General features: G+C 40.0%; 1 protein-coding gene and 1 non-coding gene across 8 annotated transcripts in view; both read right to left on the bottom strand.

Moving 5' to 3' along the window:
* Nucleotides 1-1,643: 1,643 nt before the first annotated feature.
* NEK4 (NIMA related kinase 4) overlaps nucleotides 1,644-19,195 on the bottom strand; it is a 34,010-nt gene continuing 16,458 nt past the window's right edge. For 3 of the 7 annotated variants that reach the window (XM_059663307.1, XM_059663312.1, XM_059663311.1), the window contains 8 exons: nucleotides 14,699-14,848; nucleotides 13,997-14,146; nucleotides 13,485-13,551; nucleotides 12,602-12,711; nucleotides 11,890-11,978; nucleotides 9,974-10,179; nucleotides 8,825-8,958; nucleotides 1,644-2,735 (listed from right to left, as the gene is read on the bottom strand). In XM_059663307.1, coding sequence (XP_059519290.1) covers nucleotides 2,643-2,735; nucleotides 8,825-8,958; nucleotides 9,974-10,179; nucleotides 11,890-11,978; nucleotides 12,602-12,711; nucleotides 13,485-13,551; nucleotides 13,997-14,146; nucleotides 14,699-14,848 — 999 coding nt within the window. In that variant the 3' untranslated portion in view covers nucleotides 1,644-2,642. Of the gene's footprint in view, nucleotides 2,736-8,824; nucleotides 8,959-9,843; nucleotides 10,180-11,889; nucleotides 11,979-12,601; nucleotides 12,712-13,484; nucleotides 13,552-13,996; nucleotides 14,147-14,698; nucleotides 14,849-19,195 lie in introns of all 7 variants that reach the window. The other 4 variants (XR_009448499.1, XR_009448500.1, XM_059663308.1 and 1 more) reach the window with 4 other exon arrangements.
* Nucleotides 3,783-3,916, bottom strand: LOC132216006 (small nucleolar RNA SNORA2/SNORA34 family). Its single transcript, XR_009448689.1, has one exon. It is a non-coding gene; the product is annotated as a small nucleolar RNA SNORA2/SNORA34 family (small nucleolar RNA).

Below are 19,195 nucleotides of genomic sequence, written 5' to 3'. Positions count from 1 at the left end.
AGCAAAAGTCAGGAAAGTTTTTTAAAAAAGGAAGGCAGAAATACATAGATCAAATATATCAATCTACACTAATAAAAGACAAATATGCAAATTGACTGTACCATTGCTATGCCTTAAGCCACGCCCACCGCCCAGTCAGAGCGCCTATATGCAAATTAACCCAACCAAGATGGCGGCCAGCAGCCACAGAGCTGGAGCAAGCAAGTTTGGTTGCCCCAATGATGGAGGAAGCCAAGCTTCCCGCCCGCCTGCCCTGGTTGGCTCTGAGCTCCTCTCAAGGCTGCAAAGTTTCAATTATAGAAGGTAAATAAATCCCAGAATAAAAGAAAAAAAGGGGAGGCTGGGAGCTTCCGTCGCCGGGGGGGCTTGGCCAGCCTGAAAACAGCCCTCAGCCCCTCACCCAGAATGGCCAAGCACCCCAGTCGGGACCCCCATCCTGAAGGGGGTGTGACCAGCCTGCAAACACCCATTAGCCCCTCACCCAGGCTGGCTAGGCACCCCAGCGGGACCCCCACCCTGATCTGGGACACCCTTCAGGGCAAACCAGCCAGCCCCCACCCATGCACCAGGCCTCTGTCCTATATAATAAAAGGATAATATGCAAACTGACCCTAACAGCAGAATGACTTGGAATGACTGATCACTATGACACACACTGACCACCAGGGGGCAGATGCTCAGTGCAGGAGCTGCCCCCCGGTGGTCAGTGCGCTCCCACAGGGGGAGTTCTGCTCAGCCACAAGCCAGGCTGACGGCTGGCAGTACAGCGGTGGTGGTGGGAGCCTCTCCCGCCTCCTCAGCAGCGCTAAGGATGTCTGACTGCAGCTTAGGCCTGCTCCCTGCTGGCAAGTGGACATCCCCCAAGGGTTCCCGGGCTGCCAGAGGGATGTCTGATTGCCAGCTTAGGCCCAGTCCCCCTGGGGAGCGGGCCTAAGCCAGCAGGTGGTCATCCACCGAGGGGTCCCAGACTGCGAGAGGGCACAGGCGGGGCTGAGGGACATCCCCCCTCGCCCCCCAGTGCACAAATTTTTGTGCACCGGGCCTCAATAAGTTAGAAAACATATTTCTGAAATGTGCAAGAAATGGTGAATAGCTCAGGAAGACCAAGGATTTGCCCCCATCTAGGCATTGGGACTAGATGTGTTTATCTTTACTGTTGAAACTATTAACAGGTGTCCTCTTTTTTTCCCCCATTGGGACTAGATGGTTTTATAGTTGAGTTCTAACAAACCCTTCAGAGTGAAAATAAGAGGTCTCCGAAACCAGGCTACTAGCATTATACGGACAGGGAGTATTGTTTAAGTCATCACTATATTCCCATCTCCAGAAATAGCACCTAGCAAAACAGTAATTAAAGATCTGTTAAGTGACTAGGAAGGAAACATTTCATTAGAGTATTTTATGTGTGTATATATTTTCGAAGAAGATACATTTTTAAAAAATATTTTTTTATTTCAGACAGGAAGGGAAAGAGAGAGAGAGAGAGAGAGAGAAACATCAATGATGAGAAAAATCATCAATCGGCTGCCTCCTGCATGCCCCCTACTGGGGATGGAACCCACAGTCTGAGCATGTACCTTGACCAGGAATCAAATCATGACCTCCTGGTTCATGGGTCGCCACTCAACCACATAGCCATACCAGCCAGGCGAGAAGATACATTTTTAATTATTAAAAAAAAAAAACATTTCTGGAGCAGAATTCATTTTTAGAGTCTCTTGAATACAGAGGTGAAAATTTACTAATCAGTACTTATTTTATAAAAACTGTTTCCTAGGTGGGCAATACCCCTCATAAATAACTTACAGGTAATACATAAACATACATTTGAAACATGGGAAGACAACCAATATCTTGATGTACAAGAAGCCAAACTTGAGAAGTATGTCCAACATAACTAAAAGGAGCTGGACTCTACTTATAAATTGCTTAACTGGAAAAGGAATAAGTGTTTAAGAAATGTTTTCCCTCATGGAGAAATCTAAAAAAAAAAAAGCATATAAAAACATTCATTTACAAAGCCAAAATATCTCTTAGTTTCAATTCTTATATGAGGTGCATATTACATGAAAATACAATGTTAAATGTCCATCAGTAAAGAGGAATTCAATTGCTCAAGTACTAGGTACTTCATCATGTTCTTTAAATATACTCCTAGAACCTTGAATTTACTTTTTCCAAAATAATTTATCAACTACTACCTAAGGTTATTAACAATGACAAGTAGTATTACTGGACATACGTCATTTATTTCTCCTATTGCTTTTATCACTGCAGTATAATATAAAACTTTCAATCCAATATTATATGGTCGTGTATTCAAGCTAATTAATACCTTAAAAAAATAAAGTTCTAGGTATAAAATTGGTGGTTTAAGGCTCAGTAAGTAACCAAAGTCTTATAACAGATTTTTCTTCACGAAGAGAATAAGACAGCCAAAGGTTCTTTCTGTTGTGAGTTTGCTTCATATTCCATTGGTCTGTCCCATTTTTTTTTTTCCAGTAAAAAACAAAACAAAAAAACCACCCAAGAGATATAAAGATGGTGAATAGCCTCCAACCATCATTATAAGTTTGTTTCTATTTAAGCCAAAAACTTTTGAATATAAGTCTTTAGCTCTGGCAGCAGATTAGAATAAATTCTCAAAAATTCACATTTTCTTCAAAAAATTTCAATTGGCGAGCTTTCACACTATAAGTCGTATACTTTTCACCCATATGTTCTTGCAAACGTACCTATTTGGGAAACATAAAAAGAAAATCAGTATGTAGTAGAAAAAATATTTCTCTAATCTTAGAAGAACAGCTTTACTAAGCATGACACCAAAGGTGGATATCATGGGTGAATACTAAGTATATTTATATAAAAATTTGAACTTCAAGATATCAAAAAATAGTCATAAGAAATTAAAAAGCAAACAATAAACTAGCGAAAATATTTTCAACATACATGCAAAATATATTAATATACAGATGTCCTCCCCTGGCTGGTGTGCTCAGTGGTTAGAGCGCCAGCCCACGCACTGCAGGGTTGCGGGTTCAATTCCCAGTCAGGCCAAGGTTGCAGGCTCGATCCCATGGTCCAGATGGGGTGCATATGGGAAGCAGCCAATCAATGTGTGTGTCTCACACTGATGTTTCTCCCCACTCCCTCCCTCCCACTCTTTCTAAAAATCAATGGAAAGTACATCTTCAGATGAGAACCACAACAAAATATGTGTATATATATCTGGTGTCCCCCAAAAATGTATACATACACTTTGAATCCTTTTAAAGGCAGTGTTTATTAAAATAATGTAATTTTCAAAACTGAACTATCAGCTGTGTGTATACATTTTTTGGGACACTGTATATATATATATATGTATATATATATGTTGATATATATACACACACACATATATATATGTTAGTATATAAAGAGCTCTTAGAATCAATAAAACTAGTGTTTTATTGAACATCAGAATTGATAAAACAACAAAATCAATCCCACATGTAATTCAACAAAGGCATTTACAAAATAATACAAATAACCAATTAATATATAGAAAATTCAAGACTAGAAATCAAGAAAATCTATGTGACACTATGTTGAAAAAAATGCCTGAAATTAGCAGATGTGTTAAACAGATATGGACCTCCTGATATAATGTACTAAGGACACATCAGCACTTCTGTAATATTCCTGCCAAAAATGCATAATCTGAATCTACTCAAGAGGTCAAACAAATCCAACAGGCATTTTATAAAGTACATGGCATATACTCTCTTTTTTTTCTTCTTCTATGTTTCTTCCAATTGAATTGGCCATTCCCACTGGGTCCTGAATGGCCAACAAACCACAGGAAGACATTGCTCTTGGCTCCTGTTTGAAACCAACAGCTACAAAAAAACCACTGGTCTTGATTCAGGGCCTAATGGCATATACTCTTTAAAAATGTCAAGGTAGTAAAAAACAAAGACTGGGTAATTGTTCCATATTAAAGGAGATGTAACAATTGAAATGTAAACCTAATTGGTTCCGCATGTGGTAGGACAGCACAAGGAGCTCTGCAGATGGAAAAATCTCTGAAAATGGCCCTATGGGCATACAGCAAATAAAGATACTTCCCACCCCCCAAGATAATCTAAAAATAAGAATGGTGAGAATCTGTAGTATATGAATTAAGATCAACTGCCTACCTCTTCACTCCCAGCCCTAATGAGACAAAAAGTACATCAGCCTGGTGAAGCCAACAAAACAGGGCTCTTTCCCCCAACTTCCAGTCAGAAGGCTATGTTCCTGGAAGAGGCAGGACATCAGAATATCTATCTCATCCTGCCCCCAGCACCTGTTGTTGGTACGTTTTGGAAGAGTGCAGCCAAGAGGTGGGAGTTTCCTTCTTACACCCAGCTTGACTTGTAGGAAGGAGGCTCGACCTCGGGTACAGGACACTGAAAATAGTGGAGTCCTAATCTGCCTTTGCCCAAGAGTGGGTGAAGCATGCTGAGGAGACCAGACTGAAGCCCCTTTACCCCCACAGAGCTTTTTTTTTTCTCAAAATATATTTTTATTGATTTCAGAGAGGAAGGGAAAGCTCCAGGGAGAGAGAGACTCATAGACTGGCTGCCTCCTGCACACCCCCCACCAGGGATAGCCCATAACCAGGGCATGTGACCTTGACTGGAATCAAATCCAGAACCAGTCAGTCCACAGGCCAATGCTCTATCCACTGAGCAAAACCAGCTAGGGCCCACAGAGGTTTTATTTTTTATAATATGTTTTTATTGACTTTAGAGAGAGAGGAAGGGGGAGGGATAGAGAGATAGAAATATTGATGAGAAACATCAAAGATGGGCCCCTACTGGAGATTGAGCCTGCAACCAGGGCATGTGCCCTGACCGGGAATTGAACTGGTTAACCTCTTGGTTCGATGCTCAACCACTGAAGCACACAGGCCAGGCCCACAGAACTTTTAAAGTAGGGATATCACTCAGAAACAAGCATGCTAATTGTCCTCACACCTCAACTCCAGAGCTTTGCTCAGAGATTTTACCTGGAATCTTTTCTTAAATGAACTGACTTCAGTTGAAGCAGACTATGGAAAATTCAAGGCTAAAGGTGTTCTCAATAGAACAAAACAAAACAAAAAGAAGGAGGTAGTGGTGAAAGGCAACGGGGAGGAGACTGTAGATTCATTGGATATATAGGTTAAATTGTAGGCTACTTTCATGGAAACAAACAAACAAGCTCGGAGGACCTTCCCTGGGGTCAGAACCATTCTCAAACATTGACCTTTTGAACTATCCCTTCAAAGGAGACTGAATTTGATTGGATCAATCTGTAGCACAATTTATGCCCCAGGGCATTGTGGAAAACAGCAGAGCAATCAGCTGACAACTAAAAAACCTTAACAGCTGGGTGAGGTCAGGGAAAAGGAGAATATCAAGAGAGCTCTCCCAAACGCTGTCATTCCAAGTTGGCTGTGGACATGCCCAAGGTTGCACCCACTGAGGGGCAATATCAGAGGCTTTACACTGTAGGGAAAGGAGGAAGGGGTAAAATAGACCCCACTAAAATAATCCAGCTAATTACTGAACAATTGAATAACAGTAACAACCCTCACTCCCAGGGAGGCCAGTAACCAAAGTTACAAAAACACTAGTGGCCCAGTGCACGGATTCGTTCATATTGAAATTAATTAGAAGATTCGTGTGGTAATTACATTACTGCAAAAAGTTACATGTCAAAATAGTATACATAAGATAGTATCATAAAGTTAAAACACACATGCGACTGGCACCAGCGAGAGCTTTATAAGTATCGTGAACGTGCGACTCATTTATTTTTAAATTGCCAGTGTACGTCATATGTACTGGCTGGACAGCCACTTAGTCTTTTATATATATAGATGTCTAAAATTTCCAGTTTCCAAAAGAAAGTTAGGAGACATGCAAAGAAACGGTATGACATGTACACTGGGGGGGGGAAAAAGCCTGCAAAGAGAAACTGCCTGTGAGAACAATCAGATGTTGGATTTAATGAAAAAATATGTCAAAATAGCCATTATAAACATGTTCACAAAAACTAAAGAAAGTCATGATTACAGAAGTAAAGTATGATGATAATGTCATATCAAAGTACTGATAAAGAAAAATAAATTATAAAAAGAACCAAATGGAAATTCTGGAATTAAAAAGTGCTGCAATTTAACAAAAGACTCACCAGAGGGGCTCTACAGTATGTTTGAACTAATGAAAGAATAAGGAAGCTTGGAGATATATCAATAAAGATTATGTAATCCACGGGACAGCGAGTAAAGAAAATAAACAGAGCCTCGGAGAAATGTGGAACACTATTTAAGCATACCAACACCGGTGTGATGGGAGGACCAGAGAAAAAAAAGAAAGAAAGAAGTAGGAAAATATTTAAAGAAACTAGAGGCTCGGTGCACGAAATTCGTGTGTGTGTGGGGGGTGTCCCCCAGCCCAGCCTGCACCCTCTCCAATCTGGGACCCCTCGGGGGATGTCCAACTGTTGGTTGGACATCCCTCTCACAATCCGGTACTGCTGGCTCCCAACTGCCTGCCTGCCTGATTGCCCCTAACCACTTCTGCCTGCCAGCCTGATCACCCCCTAACCACTCCCCTATTGGTCTGCTTGGTAGAACCTATTAAACTATTTTTGCACCCCACCTCCCCCCCCCCAGCAAAAAAACACACCAAAAAAAATGAAAAAAAACAAACAAACAGAAACACACACAAACAGAAACAGAGAACAGATTGGTGGTTGCCAGTGGTGGGGGGTGAGGGAAATGGGTAGAGATGATCAAAAAGTACAAATTCCAGTTATAAAATAAGTTCCTGGGATATATGTATAGCACAGTGACTATACTTAATAATACTGTATTGTATATTTGAAGTTGCTAAGAGTAGATCATAAAAGTTCTCATCACAAGAAAAAAATATTTAACTATGACAGGTGACAAAGGGATGATTCACATCCTGGGTGGGAGGGAACAGGGCAGATCGAGATTTATCATGATACTCATGTAAGAATTTAAATGCAAAAACTTTTATTTATTTTGCCCTAACTGGTTTGGCTCAGTGGATAGACTGTTGGCCTGCGGACTGAAGGGTTCCAGGTTCGATTCCGGTCAAGGGAACATGACTGGGTTGCAGGCTCATCCCCAGTAAGGGGTGTGCAGGAGGCAGCTGATCAATGATTCTCTCTCATCATTGATGTTTCTATCTCCCTCTCCCTTCCTCTCTGAAATCAATAAAAATAATATATTTAAAAAAACCCTTTTATTTATTTTATTATTAATCCTCACCCAAGGATATGTTTTCATTGATTTGAGATAGAAAGAGAAACATTGATGTGAGAGAGAAACATTGAACAGCCGCTTCCTGACACACCACAATTAGGGTTGAACCCTCAAACCAGGCATGTGCCCTGACAGGGAATTGAACCCACCACCTTCTGGTGCATGGGACAATGTTCCAAACAAACAAGACATACTGTCCAGGCTAATGATAAAATTTTTAGAAGAAAACATAGGAATAAATCTTCATGATCTTAGGTTACACAAAGCCTTCTTAGATATGACACCAAAAGCATAAGCAACAAAACAGATATATTAAACTTCATCAGAATTAAAACCTTTTGTGGCACAAACAATGTCATTAGAAAGTGAAAAAACCACCACAGAATGGGAAAAACTTTTTGCAAATCATGCATCTGATAAAGAACTTGTTTCCAGAATATATAAAGAACTCTTACAACTCAACAATAAAAATACAAATAACAATTTTAAAATGTGTAAAAGATCAAAATAGACATGGCTCCAAAAAATATATAAAATAGCCAACAGGTACATGAAAGATTCTCCATGTTCATTATTCATTAGGAAAAAGCAAATCAAAACCATAATGAGAAAATACTCCTGACCCATTAGGATGGCTATAACCAAAATGATGACAATAACAAGTGTTGACAAGGATGTGAAGAAATTAGAACCCTTACACATTACTGGTGGAATATAAAATGAGGAAGCTGCTTTGGAAAACAGTCTGGCCATTCTTTAAAATGCTAAATATATACTTTCCATATGACTCAGCAATTTCTACTCGTAGATACATACCCAAGAAAAATGAAAATATATGTCTACACAAAAACTTATACATGAATGTTCATAGCAGCATTATTCATAATGGCCAAAAAGTGGAAACAATTTAAATGTCCATAAGCAGATAGACATAACACGCTATAGCCATATAATTCTATATAATAAAAGCATAGTATGCAAATTGTCCCCTCAACTGGGAGTTCATCTGAAAGTTCGACCAGGGGGCGGGGCCAGCCGGAGGAAAGGAGGGAGTACGCGGACAGCAGCTGGCAACTGCTAGGGACCCTACAGTGCACAAATTTTGTGCACTGGGCCTCTAGTGAACTATATTTGGCTATATAAAGGAATAAAGTATGTGATACATGGATTATGTATTAAGTAAAAGCAGCTAATCACAAAAGACAACATATTTTGTGTGATTCAATTTAAATGAAATATCTAGAATAGGCAAATCTATAGAGACAGAAATGTTAGTGGTTGCTCAGAGGTGGAGGGCTTTGGGGAGTGACTGCCAATGGGTACAAGGTTTCTTTAAGGAGTAATTAAATGTTCTAACATTGGTTGTGGTAACGGTGGTACAACTTTGAATATACTAAAAAACCCCACTGAATTGTACATTTTAAGTGTGTAAAATGTAGGGAATGTTAATTATATTTCAAAAGGCTATTAAAAAAATTGTACAGCATAAGCAGCTGATAAAGCTAATAGGACACTCACCTCTCTCTTCAATTCATCCTCCTCTTCCAAAAGTTCATATACCTGCTCTAAAAGCTGAATCCCCAGGCCCTGGACTACATCAGCTCTCAAGATTTCAACTATTCTTCTGATCTTTTCAGAACCTGGAATGATAGCTTAAAAGTAATAACAAAGACAGGGAAAAATGAATACTTTCACCATGGCAGCAAGAAGAATGCAATGTGTTGTTTTTTTAAAATCTTGTCATGTTGAGATCTTTTTCATTTTGACAAGAGTTTAGTTTAATGACTTCATGTATTTTCAATGACTAAAATGTATACAGGCATACTTCAGAGATATTGCAGGTTTGTCACACGCATTTTTGGTTTTGCCAGTGCATATAAAAGTTATATTTACACTATACTATGGTCAATGAAGTATGTAATAGTAATGATGTTTTAAAAAATCAATGTGGCCCTAACTGGTTTGGCTCAGTGGATAGAGCATCGGTCTGCAGACTCAAGGATCCCAGATTCGATTCTGGCCAAGGGCACATACCCAGGTTGCAGGCTCGATCCCCAGTGTGGGGAGTGCAGGAGGCAGCCGATCAATGATTCTCTCTTATCACTGATGTTTCTATCTCTCTCTCCCTCTCCCTTCCTCTCTGAAATCAGTAAAAATTATTAAAAATAAAATAAAAAATCAATGTGTATACCTTAATTTAAAAATACTTTATTGCTAAAATTGCTGTCATCTGAGCCTGCGAAAAAATGGCATCAATAGACTTGCTCAATGCAAGATTGCCATAAACCTTCAATTTGTAAAAAACACCATATCTGCAAAGTGCAATAAAGTGAAGCACAATAAAACAAGGTATGACTATATATGAATTTATGCTTTATGTCTCATTATTACCTCCTAAACTTAAAAATGCACAACTGTCTAACTTGAAGAGAATTCATGTGAAAAATTCCAAACATGTATTTATTTACACATATTTTTAAAAATCAATTTTCATGCAACTTTTCAGGAACACAACTGTTACATAAAACAAGATATACCTTTTATGGAGATATCCAAATGAAAGAATAAAAAGACAAAACAATTTGCAAGCATTAGCTGCTCCTTGGTTTGACACATTTCTCCAATAAACATGCTCTCCAGTTTGCTGTAAAAGAATAAACTGATCACCTAAAGGTAGCTCTTTAAAATGGAGTTCCTCTGCCTGTTCTGCAACTTTCCCATGAAGTATCAGTGTGTCCCGATACTTCCGATGAAGTTTAAATTCTGACACTGGATCTGGTACTGGGAGATCCTCACAGTTCTCTTTAGAGTCCAATTTTAGGGTCTGAGTCATCAATTGTACCAAATCACTCATTTCACTTGAATGACCTTTCCTAGAAAAAAGAAATTCCCCTTATTATTATTAAATTGACTTCATGAAAAGTTTTCATTAAAAAATGAGATGCCAAGGGAGGAGGTGGCCAGGGAGAGGGCAATGGGGTAAACAGGAGACATATGTAATACTTTAAACAAGAATTTTAAAAATAAATAAATAAATAATAAAAAATGAGATGCCAAATGACCAAATAACCTTTAGGAAGTTCTGCTTCCAAATGGCCAAGCATGCTCCTGCAGACAGACCCTTCCATAAGTAACAAGTATAAAGGCTGAACAGGACACAGAAATCAACTATATGAAGGCATTGGAGAATGTACAAAATCTGCGAGCAGATTCTGGAGGGAAGTCAACACCTTTTATCCTAAGGGAATGCCACAGGTGCTAAAGTATAACAGAAAACCCACAGTCTTTCTGGCCTGCAGAACCAAAGGACACAGTTCAAGACAACCACTGCCACTAGAAAGAGAGAGGAATCTTGGAAAGGGGAGAGCCAGGAAAAGGAAGCCCCAGAATTCTATAAATTCTGCCCAACTATCTCTAAATAACTTCACTCAAGTACAAAGCTCAAAAATATTTAAAGAAATATAAGAATACCATGTTCTAATGAGAGAAAATTGACAATGTCTGGAATCCAGTCAAAAATACCAAACATGAAAAGCAGCAAGAAAATAGCACACATTTGTGAAAAGAAGCAGGTAATAGAAAAAAACCCAGAAGTGACACAAGTGATAGAATTAGTAAATAAAGACATTGAAGTTATTATAAGTAATAACTATAAAGTTGTTATAAATATATTCCATATGTCCAAAGTAAACAAAAGTATTAAATATTAAAGAGAGGCATGGAAGATATTTTAAAAGACCCAAATTAGCCCTGGCCAGTGTGGCTCAGTGGTTGGAGTATTGTCCTGTGCACCAAAGGATCACTGGTTCCATTCCTGGTCAGGGCACATACCTAGGTTTGATCTAAGTCAGGGCACATACAGGAGGCAACTGATCAATGTTTCTCTGTCTCTCTCTCTTTAAAATCAATAAAATCAATAAAAACATATCCTCAGATGAGGATAAAAAAAAATAAAAAGACCCAAAGTGAACTCCTAAAAATGAAAAACACAATGTGTTAAATACACTGGAAGGTATTAACAGATCAGACACCACAGAAGAAAAGCTAGAATGGTGAATTCAATGATACAGCAATAGAATCTATGCAAAATGAAACAAAAAAAATCTAAAAATATTAATACCATTGGTGAGCTATGGGACAGCTTTAAATAATTAATAATGTAACTAGAATCCTCAAAAAGGCAGGCAGGAGGGGGTCCAAAAAACATTAGAAGACATTAATAAAATTCTGAATGAAAATCAGATGTGCTCATTAGAAGAGATATTTTTAATTTTTTTATTTTTATTAATTACAGTTCGTCAGATGTTTGAAGGAAACCTCTATTTCCTTCCAGAATAACTTTTAGGCCACACTTAGAGTTTCAACTTAAAAAAAAATCTTTGCCTTTCTTTTTTATACCAAGCAACAATGTATCAAACATGGTTGCTTTTTTCAGAAGAGATATTTTTAATGCTAGCATATATAAAAAACCATTTATAATGTTAGCAATGACAATACTACAGGTCTGACTACTACTATAAATATACATTTAGGATTAATTCAAACAGAAACACTTTATGAAGAGAGAGAAAAAAAGAACTTACCCTTCCCTGGGATCCCCATCTGATTTATCAGTTGAACTTGTAGAAGAACTTAACTCCTCCTCAGAGAAACAATGGGTAAGTTCCCTTTTCTATTAAAGTTTGGAAAAACAAAATTCCACATGACAACACAACCAGAATGCAATAAATGAAAAGGTCTTAGATGCAATGTCTAGCTAGATTGTGCACTTAGATCCAATTTAACAGGAGAAACTAATGGATATAAAAATTGAAGTTATTTTACCCAAATCATGTCCCAGTTCACCCATGAAATCCACAAGAGAAGCCTGAGGAACATCAAGGTGAAGTTTTATAAGGCCCTGGAAAGTCTCAGCTGTGAAGACATTTCCTTTCCAGACAAGAGTGGACAAACAATTCTGGTATTCCAACTCCTAAGCAGAGGGCTGGTACCATAAGGAATATTGGCATTTTAAGCTAGATAGAACGCCACCTAAATAAAAGCAACCTCAGTTTGTTCATATGTGAGACACTTTCTTAAAATACAGCACTTTAAAGGATTATTTGATATAATTACACACAAACCTTACAACTTTGGAAAATGGAAAGGACCATCTCAATTAGTGAAACGACTAAATCACAGAATATTGTTAAGGAAACAAATCTTGCCCTGGAACTGGTATGTATGAGGTTTACTATATTAGGCTTGCCAGATGCAGACACGTCCACCTTTTCTCCTTCGAGCTAAGCAATGTACCTGAGCAAAGCTTCGGTCAGAAGACAACCTTGGAGCAGGGGTGAGCTGGCTTTCCTCTTGTGGCTGCCCTGGCCCCGGTGTGCTCACAGAAGCTCTCCTCACTGAAGGGCCTGAAAAAGGGACCATCCCCAGCAGTGGTTTGTGATGGGCTGGCCTCAACAGAAGAGGGCTTTGCACTGGGTCTGGGAGATAACCCAGCAAGGACCAGTCCAGAAGTAACTCAGATAGCATATTATCATCACTCTGGTATCTGACACTTCAGTTCAAAGTTGAGCTCTCGGTCAACCAGCTCTGTGATCTTAAGCAAGATACTTAACCACTCTGAGCCTCAGTTCCTTCAGCTGCAAAATGGGATAATGCTGACTACTTTTGACAGTTACTGTAAATATAAATTGAGATAATGCCCTTAAAATGCTTCCCATGGTGCATGAAACTTAATTAGCATTCAATAAATGGAAATGCCAGTACTGTCTTTAGTTAATAGTAATAGGAGTGATCACGGCATGTAGCCCTAGGCACCACGATTCTCCCAGTTCCTCTCTCTGTTCCTGAGAAAACAGCACTTCTATGACCAGCAGACTCTGAACATGCAAACAAATTAAACACTCGATTTCCTGTCTGAAACCTTCCAGGAATTACTGCAACTCAAAGCCCTCTTGCTCTCTTTTTAAAATCCTCTTCCACTGGTAATACAAGTTCCAGATCCAACAGCCTATGCTGAATTGTTTTTAAAGGCTTGACTAAGAAATTTCAAAATTTCTTCCAAATCAGTTTCCAAAATGTATTACTATTGCTTGAAAATTCTTAACACCTCACAATCAGAACCAATACTTATGTCTGTGAGTCAAACCTCCAAAAGATGAAGAAAAGAGAACAACTTTACCTGAGGGGAATCTCTCTTCCTGTGACTGCTTTAGTCGCCTCCTCTCTCTTGCTGATAATGGTCGGTCCTTTTAAAGAAAGTCAGAGTTATTTCCATTTCTTCTCACCACTCTTACAACACCTATAATGCATGAAGTATCATGTAGCCCTATAGGAAAGACCTTGCACAGACCAGTCTGCATCAGGGTTACAGCTACTAGCTAGGACCGATCACAGCAGCCCTGTTTCTAGGAAGTACTGTACTCATTTTTGGAAGGACAATTGGGGAATTTTGCATTTCCTCCATTCAGAATCTACTTGGCCTCCTAGTTAACCATAAGTGACCATCTCTGGAACTTTAGAGTCTGTCCACTTCATTAGTGCTTCTACTAAGAATCACATATCTATTCCTTACAGTGTTTGGCAAAAAGTAGGGCTAAGATATTTTAATACAAAACTTCACAATATATGCAGAATTTCATAACCAAAAAGCTTTATAGGTTTTTTTTTAATCTGACATATACCCCCACAAACCTTTGATGATGACATCTCACTGCTCCTGGAACTGCTCACAGACTCAGTGATCACTCTATTTTGGTTTTCAGCATCCTTTTGGGTTAATGTGACATCGCCTTTTACAACAGCAGGAAGAGAAGGCAAACGTTGTGGCAGAGCCTCCTGGAACTTAAATATTTTTAAAAGAGGGGGAAATTATCAGTTTCATATGATAATGATAACCCACCTCCAAAGTACCCCTATTAGTAAGTTTCCTATGTATTCAACAGTGATTTGCTCTCAAAAACTTCAAAACACTGAATTTTGGGGGGAAGAAACTCTGCCAAAGTGAAGTATTATGAGAGTGTGCCTATAAAAGTTACTTCAAGAAATGGTGTAATATCTCAATTAAAGAAAAAAAAAGAAATGAGATGTCAACATGATTGTATACAGAAGATGAGGGAGAAACTGCTCATCAATATAACAGGGAGAATCAGATGTACTCATTAGCCTGTTTCTTTAACTCTCAATCTGTCCATCTTTGCTGGAAAAGACAAAATCCTTACTCTGCATCCAACTTACTGACATTTGAAAACTAATATCTTGCCCTTGTCACCCCTCTAAATGTTCCTTGCATTTCCCGGGTGACTATCTGGCAACTGCTAATCATTCTAAGTAGAACTTGAGCTTCCTACTTCCCAAGCAGTTGCACAATGACTTTGTCAAGAGATCTCGTCCAACCTGTCCTTTTTCCCCACTGTGTTCAGTCTGTTCTCTTTTCTTCTGCCGTCGCTGTCGAGACAGGGAAGGTTCAGACCCAGAGCTGTGTGGCTGTAAACCTGGGTGGATTCTGTCCTGTTTTTCCATAACCCACTCACCGGCAACTTGATCCTTAAAAAATACACACACAAAAACACACAAAATATAAAATAGTCTTTTGAATTTCCAAACAGCCAAACCCTCTATACCTACTTTTAAAATTATAAATTAAAATGAAAAGAAGTTGTTTTTCTCAAAATAAATGCGTATTTACAGTGCTTATAGGCAAAGACATAATGCTAAATCAGTTATTCATATTTTCTGGCTTTTTTCTTTTTCCCCAAATTAAAAATATAATTATTTTAATTAAATTATTTATATTGTTATTAACCTGAAACTACTAATATGCAGAAAACTAAGAAATATTTTAAATGAAAATCCAATTCAACATATACATAATTTCCAAGTAAACATGAGTAATTTAGATGTACCATGAAAAATGCTTTTAAATTACCATGAAAAGAGCATTGAATTTGGAGTTAGATGGAGTCATATCTGAGAAATTTAATCTTCCTGAATCTCAGTTTCTTCATCCATATGTAAATTGGTAAAATGCTTCACACACATTCGTATGACTGTTGGAGAATTAGGAAATATAGTGCACTAAAGTACTTAGAACTATGTCTAGCACATTAAATACTCAAAAAATCAGAGCTATTACTAGCAGTAGTAATGGTAAAATAAATAGCCTTTTAAGTTATATAAAGTTCACCAAAGGCTTAGTCTTTTTTATTTATTTTTTTAAAAAAATCCTCATCTGAGGACATGTTTTGCTTTATTTTTATTGATTTTTAAAAAAACTATTTTATTGATTTTTTTCAGAGAGGAAGGGTGAGGGATAGAGAGTTAGAAACATCGATGAGAGAGAAACATCGATCAGCTGCCTCCTGCACACTCCCTACTGGGGATGTGCCCGCAACCCAGGTACATGCCCTTGACCAGAATCGAACCCAGGACACTTCAGTCCGCAGGCCAACGCTCTATCTGCTGAGCCAAACAGGGTAGGGCTATTTTTATTGATTTTAGAGAGAAGAGAAGGGATGGAGAGAAGGAGGGAGGGAAGGAGGAAAAAAACATCTATCTACCTGAAACCTGGGTATGTGCCCTGACCAGGAATCAAACCCACCACCTTTCAGTGTACAGACAATGTTCAAGGAGCTGAGCCACCCTGGCCAGGGCAAGGACTTAGCATTTTATTGGGTAGCTGTTTTAGAAACTAATTTTATACCAAACATTAAAATAGATATTTAAGCCCTAGACGGTTTGGCTCAGTGGATAGAGTGTCAGCCTGCAGACCAAAGGGTCCCAGGTTCGATTCCAGTCAAGAGCACATACCTTGGTCCTGGTCAGGGCACACACAAGAGGCAACCAATCGGTGTGTTTCTCTCACATTGCTGTTTCTCTCTGTCTTTTCCTCTCCCTAAAAAAAAAAAAATCAATGGAAAAATATCCTACGGTAAGGATTAAAAATAAAATAAAATAAAGTAGCTACTTAAATTTTTCCAACAAATTTTTAATATCAGAATATCTAAGTTTTCAAATAATTAAATATGGCTCAATCAACAATTTTTTTCAAGAGCCTACTATGTGATACATTTTTAGGAAGAAAAATTAACAATGTAGTATTAATACAAAGTGAAATTGCTTCTAAGAGTCATTATCATTAAGACATCATCTATGATTCATATCCTCTAACAAACACAAAACAGTGACTCCTACAGGTAACTAGAGGCCCAGTGCACGAAATTTGTGCACTCGGGGACAGGGGGCGTCCCTCAGCCCAGCCTGTGCCCTCTTGCAGTCTGGGAGCCCTCGGGTGATGTCCGACTGACAGCCTAGGCCCACTCCCCGTGGGTCTAAGCCTTAGCATGGCCATGGAGGTGGGAGAGGCTCCTGCCAACACTGCCGTGCTCGCCAGCCGTGAGCCTGGCTCAGGGCTTCTAGCTGAGCAGCGTTTCCCCTGTGGGAGTGCACTGACCACCGGGAGCAGCTCCCCCTGGTAGTCAGTGTGTGTCATAGTGACCAGTCATTCTACCGTTCGGTTGATTTGCATATTAGCCTTTTATTATATAGGATAACTTGTTAAGTTTATTCTTTCAAGAGTACACCTAACACTATGTATAAAATATAGTAAATGATTAAATTTTACAATATCTACACTAATAAAAGAGAAACATGGTAATTGGCGTACGACCACTACCCTTTTCATTGGCTAATCAGCAAGATATGCAAATTAACTGTCAGCCAAGATGGCGGCCGGCAGCCAGGCAGCTTGAAACTAACATGAGGCTTGCTTGCCTCAGTGACGGAGGATCGTTGGAGGAAACCAACGTTCCCCGCCTGCGGCTGCAGGCCTCTGAGCGGGCAGTTTAAGGAACATTGTAACAAATACTGCCGGACTTCAGCCAGCAGATTCGCAACATTGTAAGCAAAGGCCAGAAACCTACTTTCAGCCGCGGAGGCCTAAGAGCTGGAGCCAAGCCTCAAGCTAAAGCTGGCCCAGAATTAAAAAAGAAAAAAAGGAGCGGTTGGGAACTTCAGTCACCCACAGCCTGAAAACAGCCCTCAGCCCCTCACCCAGACTGGCCAGGCACCCCAGCGGGGACCCCCACCCTGAAGGGTGTGTGACCAGCTGCAAACAGCCATCATCCCCTCATCCAGGCTGGCCGGGCACCCCAGTGGGGACCCCCACCCTGATCCAGGACACCCTTCAGGGCAAACCAGCCGGCCCCACCCATGCACCAGGCCTCTACCCTATATAGTAAAAGGGTAATATGCCTCCCGGCACCAGGATCAGCGTGACAGGGGGCAGCGCCCAAACCCCCTGATCGCCCTTCGGCTCTGTGTGTGACAGGGGGCGGGGCCCCAACCCCCTGAGCAGCCCTGCTCTGTGCCTGATAGGGGGGAGCTCCCCAACCCCCCACCACCACCACCACGGGCCCTGCTCTGTGTGTGATGGGGTAGAGCCATAACCTCCCCATCGGCCCTGCCCTGAGTGTGAGAGTGGTGGCGCCCCAACCCCCTGATCAGCCCTGCTCTGTGGGTGATAGAGGGCGGTGCCCCAACCCCTTGATGGGCCCTGCTCTGAGTGTGATGGGGGCAGCGCCCCAACCCCCTGATTGGCCCTGCTCTGTGCATGACAGGGGGTGGCGCCGCAACCTCCCCATCGACCCTGCCTTGAGTGTGACAGGGGACGGTGCCCCAACCCCCCAATTGGCCTTACCCTGAGCGTGACTGAGGGTGGCATCACAACCTCCCAATCTGCCCTGCTCTGTGCATGACGGGGCGGCGCCCCAACTCCCCAATCGGCCCTGCTCTGAGCCCGACCAGGGGCTGCTCCTAGGGATTGGGCCTGCCCTCTGCCACCCGGGAGCAGGCCTAAGCCAGCAGGTCGTTATCTCCCGAGGGGTCCCAGACTGCGAGAGGGCACAGGCCGGGCTGAGGAACCCCCCCTTCCCCCGGAGTGCACAAATTTTTGTGCACCAGGCCTCTAGTTACTACATAATATTCAAGCTGAACAAGACAACCAAGATAATAAACAATGATTGATATAATTCTGAAGCATGAGGTAAATGTTTCTCTGCTGGTAGTAAGCATAGGCTGTTCAAAATAAAGCTTATACAAGAGTGACAGAATAAATGATTAGGGGATTTCTCCATAAAATCCAATTGTCTTGGAAAAAAAGTTCTACTTTTAAAAATAGTAACACAAAAAGAGGAAATGCTGGACATAAAATTCTATCAAACAAAAAAATCTGCTCTAAAACCCTGATGTAAGCCTGGCTGGTGTGGTTCAATGGTTGAGTGATTCGATTCCTAGTCAGGGCACATGCCCAGATTGCAGGCTCGATCCCCAATTGATTGGCTTGCAGGAGGCAGCCAATCAATTATATTTCTCTCTCATCAATGTTTCTATCTCTCTTTCCCTCTCCCTTCCTCTCACTCTAAAAACCAATAAAAACATATTTGAGATGTACTTTTTAAAAAACGCTTATGTAACAAATTAATTTGCTCAGGAACAAAACAAAATGTTCCCTCTCAACACTTTTATTTACACATTGTAATAGAGGTTCTAGCCAGAGCAATTAGGCAAGAAAAAGAAATAAAAACAATCCTGATTGGAAAGGAAGAAGTAAAACTATCTCTGTTCACAGATGACATGATCTTATATTCAGAAAATCTTAAGGCATCCATTATAAAAAAATTATTAGAACCAATAATGGGGTTCAGTAAAGGCTGTGTGGTGTAAGATTAATATACAAAAATCAATTGTAATTCTATACACAAGCAATGAACACTCTGAAAATGAAATTAAGAAAACAATTCCATTTACAATAGTATCAAATGGAATAAAATACAAAGAAATAAATTTCACAAAATAAGTGCAAACTAAAAACAATAAAACATCATTATAAGAATT

The sequence above is a fragment of the Myotis daubentonii genome, chromosome 14, assembly GCF_963259705.1.
Source record: "Myotis daubentonii chromosome 14, mMyoDau2.1, whole genome shotgun sequence".
Taxonomy (NCBI): domain Eukaryota; kingdom Metazoa; phylum Chordata; class Mammalia; order Chiroptera; family Vespertilionidae; genus Myotis; species Myotis daubentonii.
Note: the sequence above shows the minus strand (reverse complement) of the source record. Positions and strands in the feature narration are given on the sequence as shown.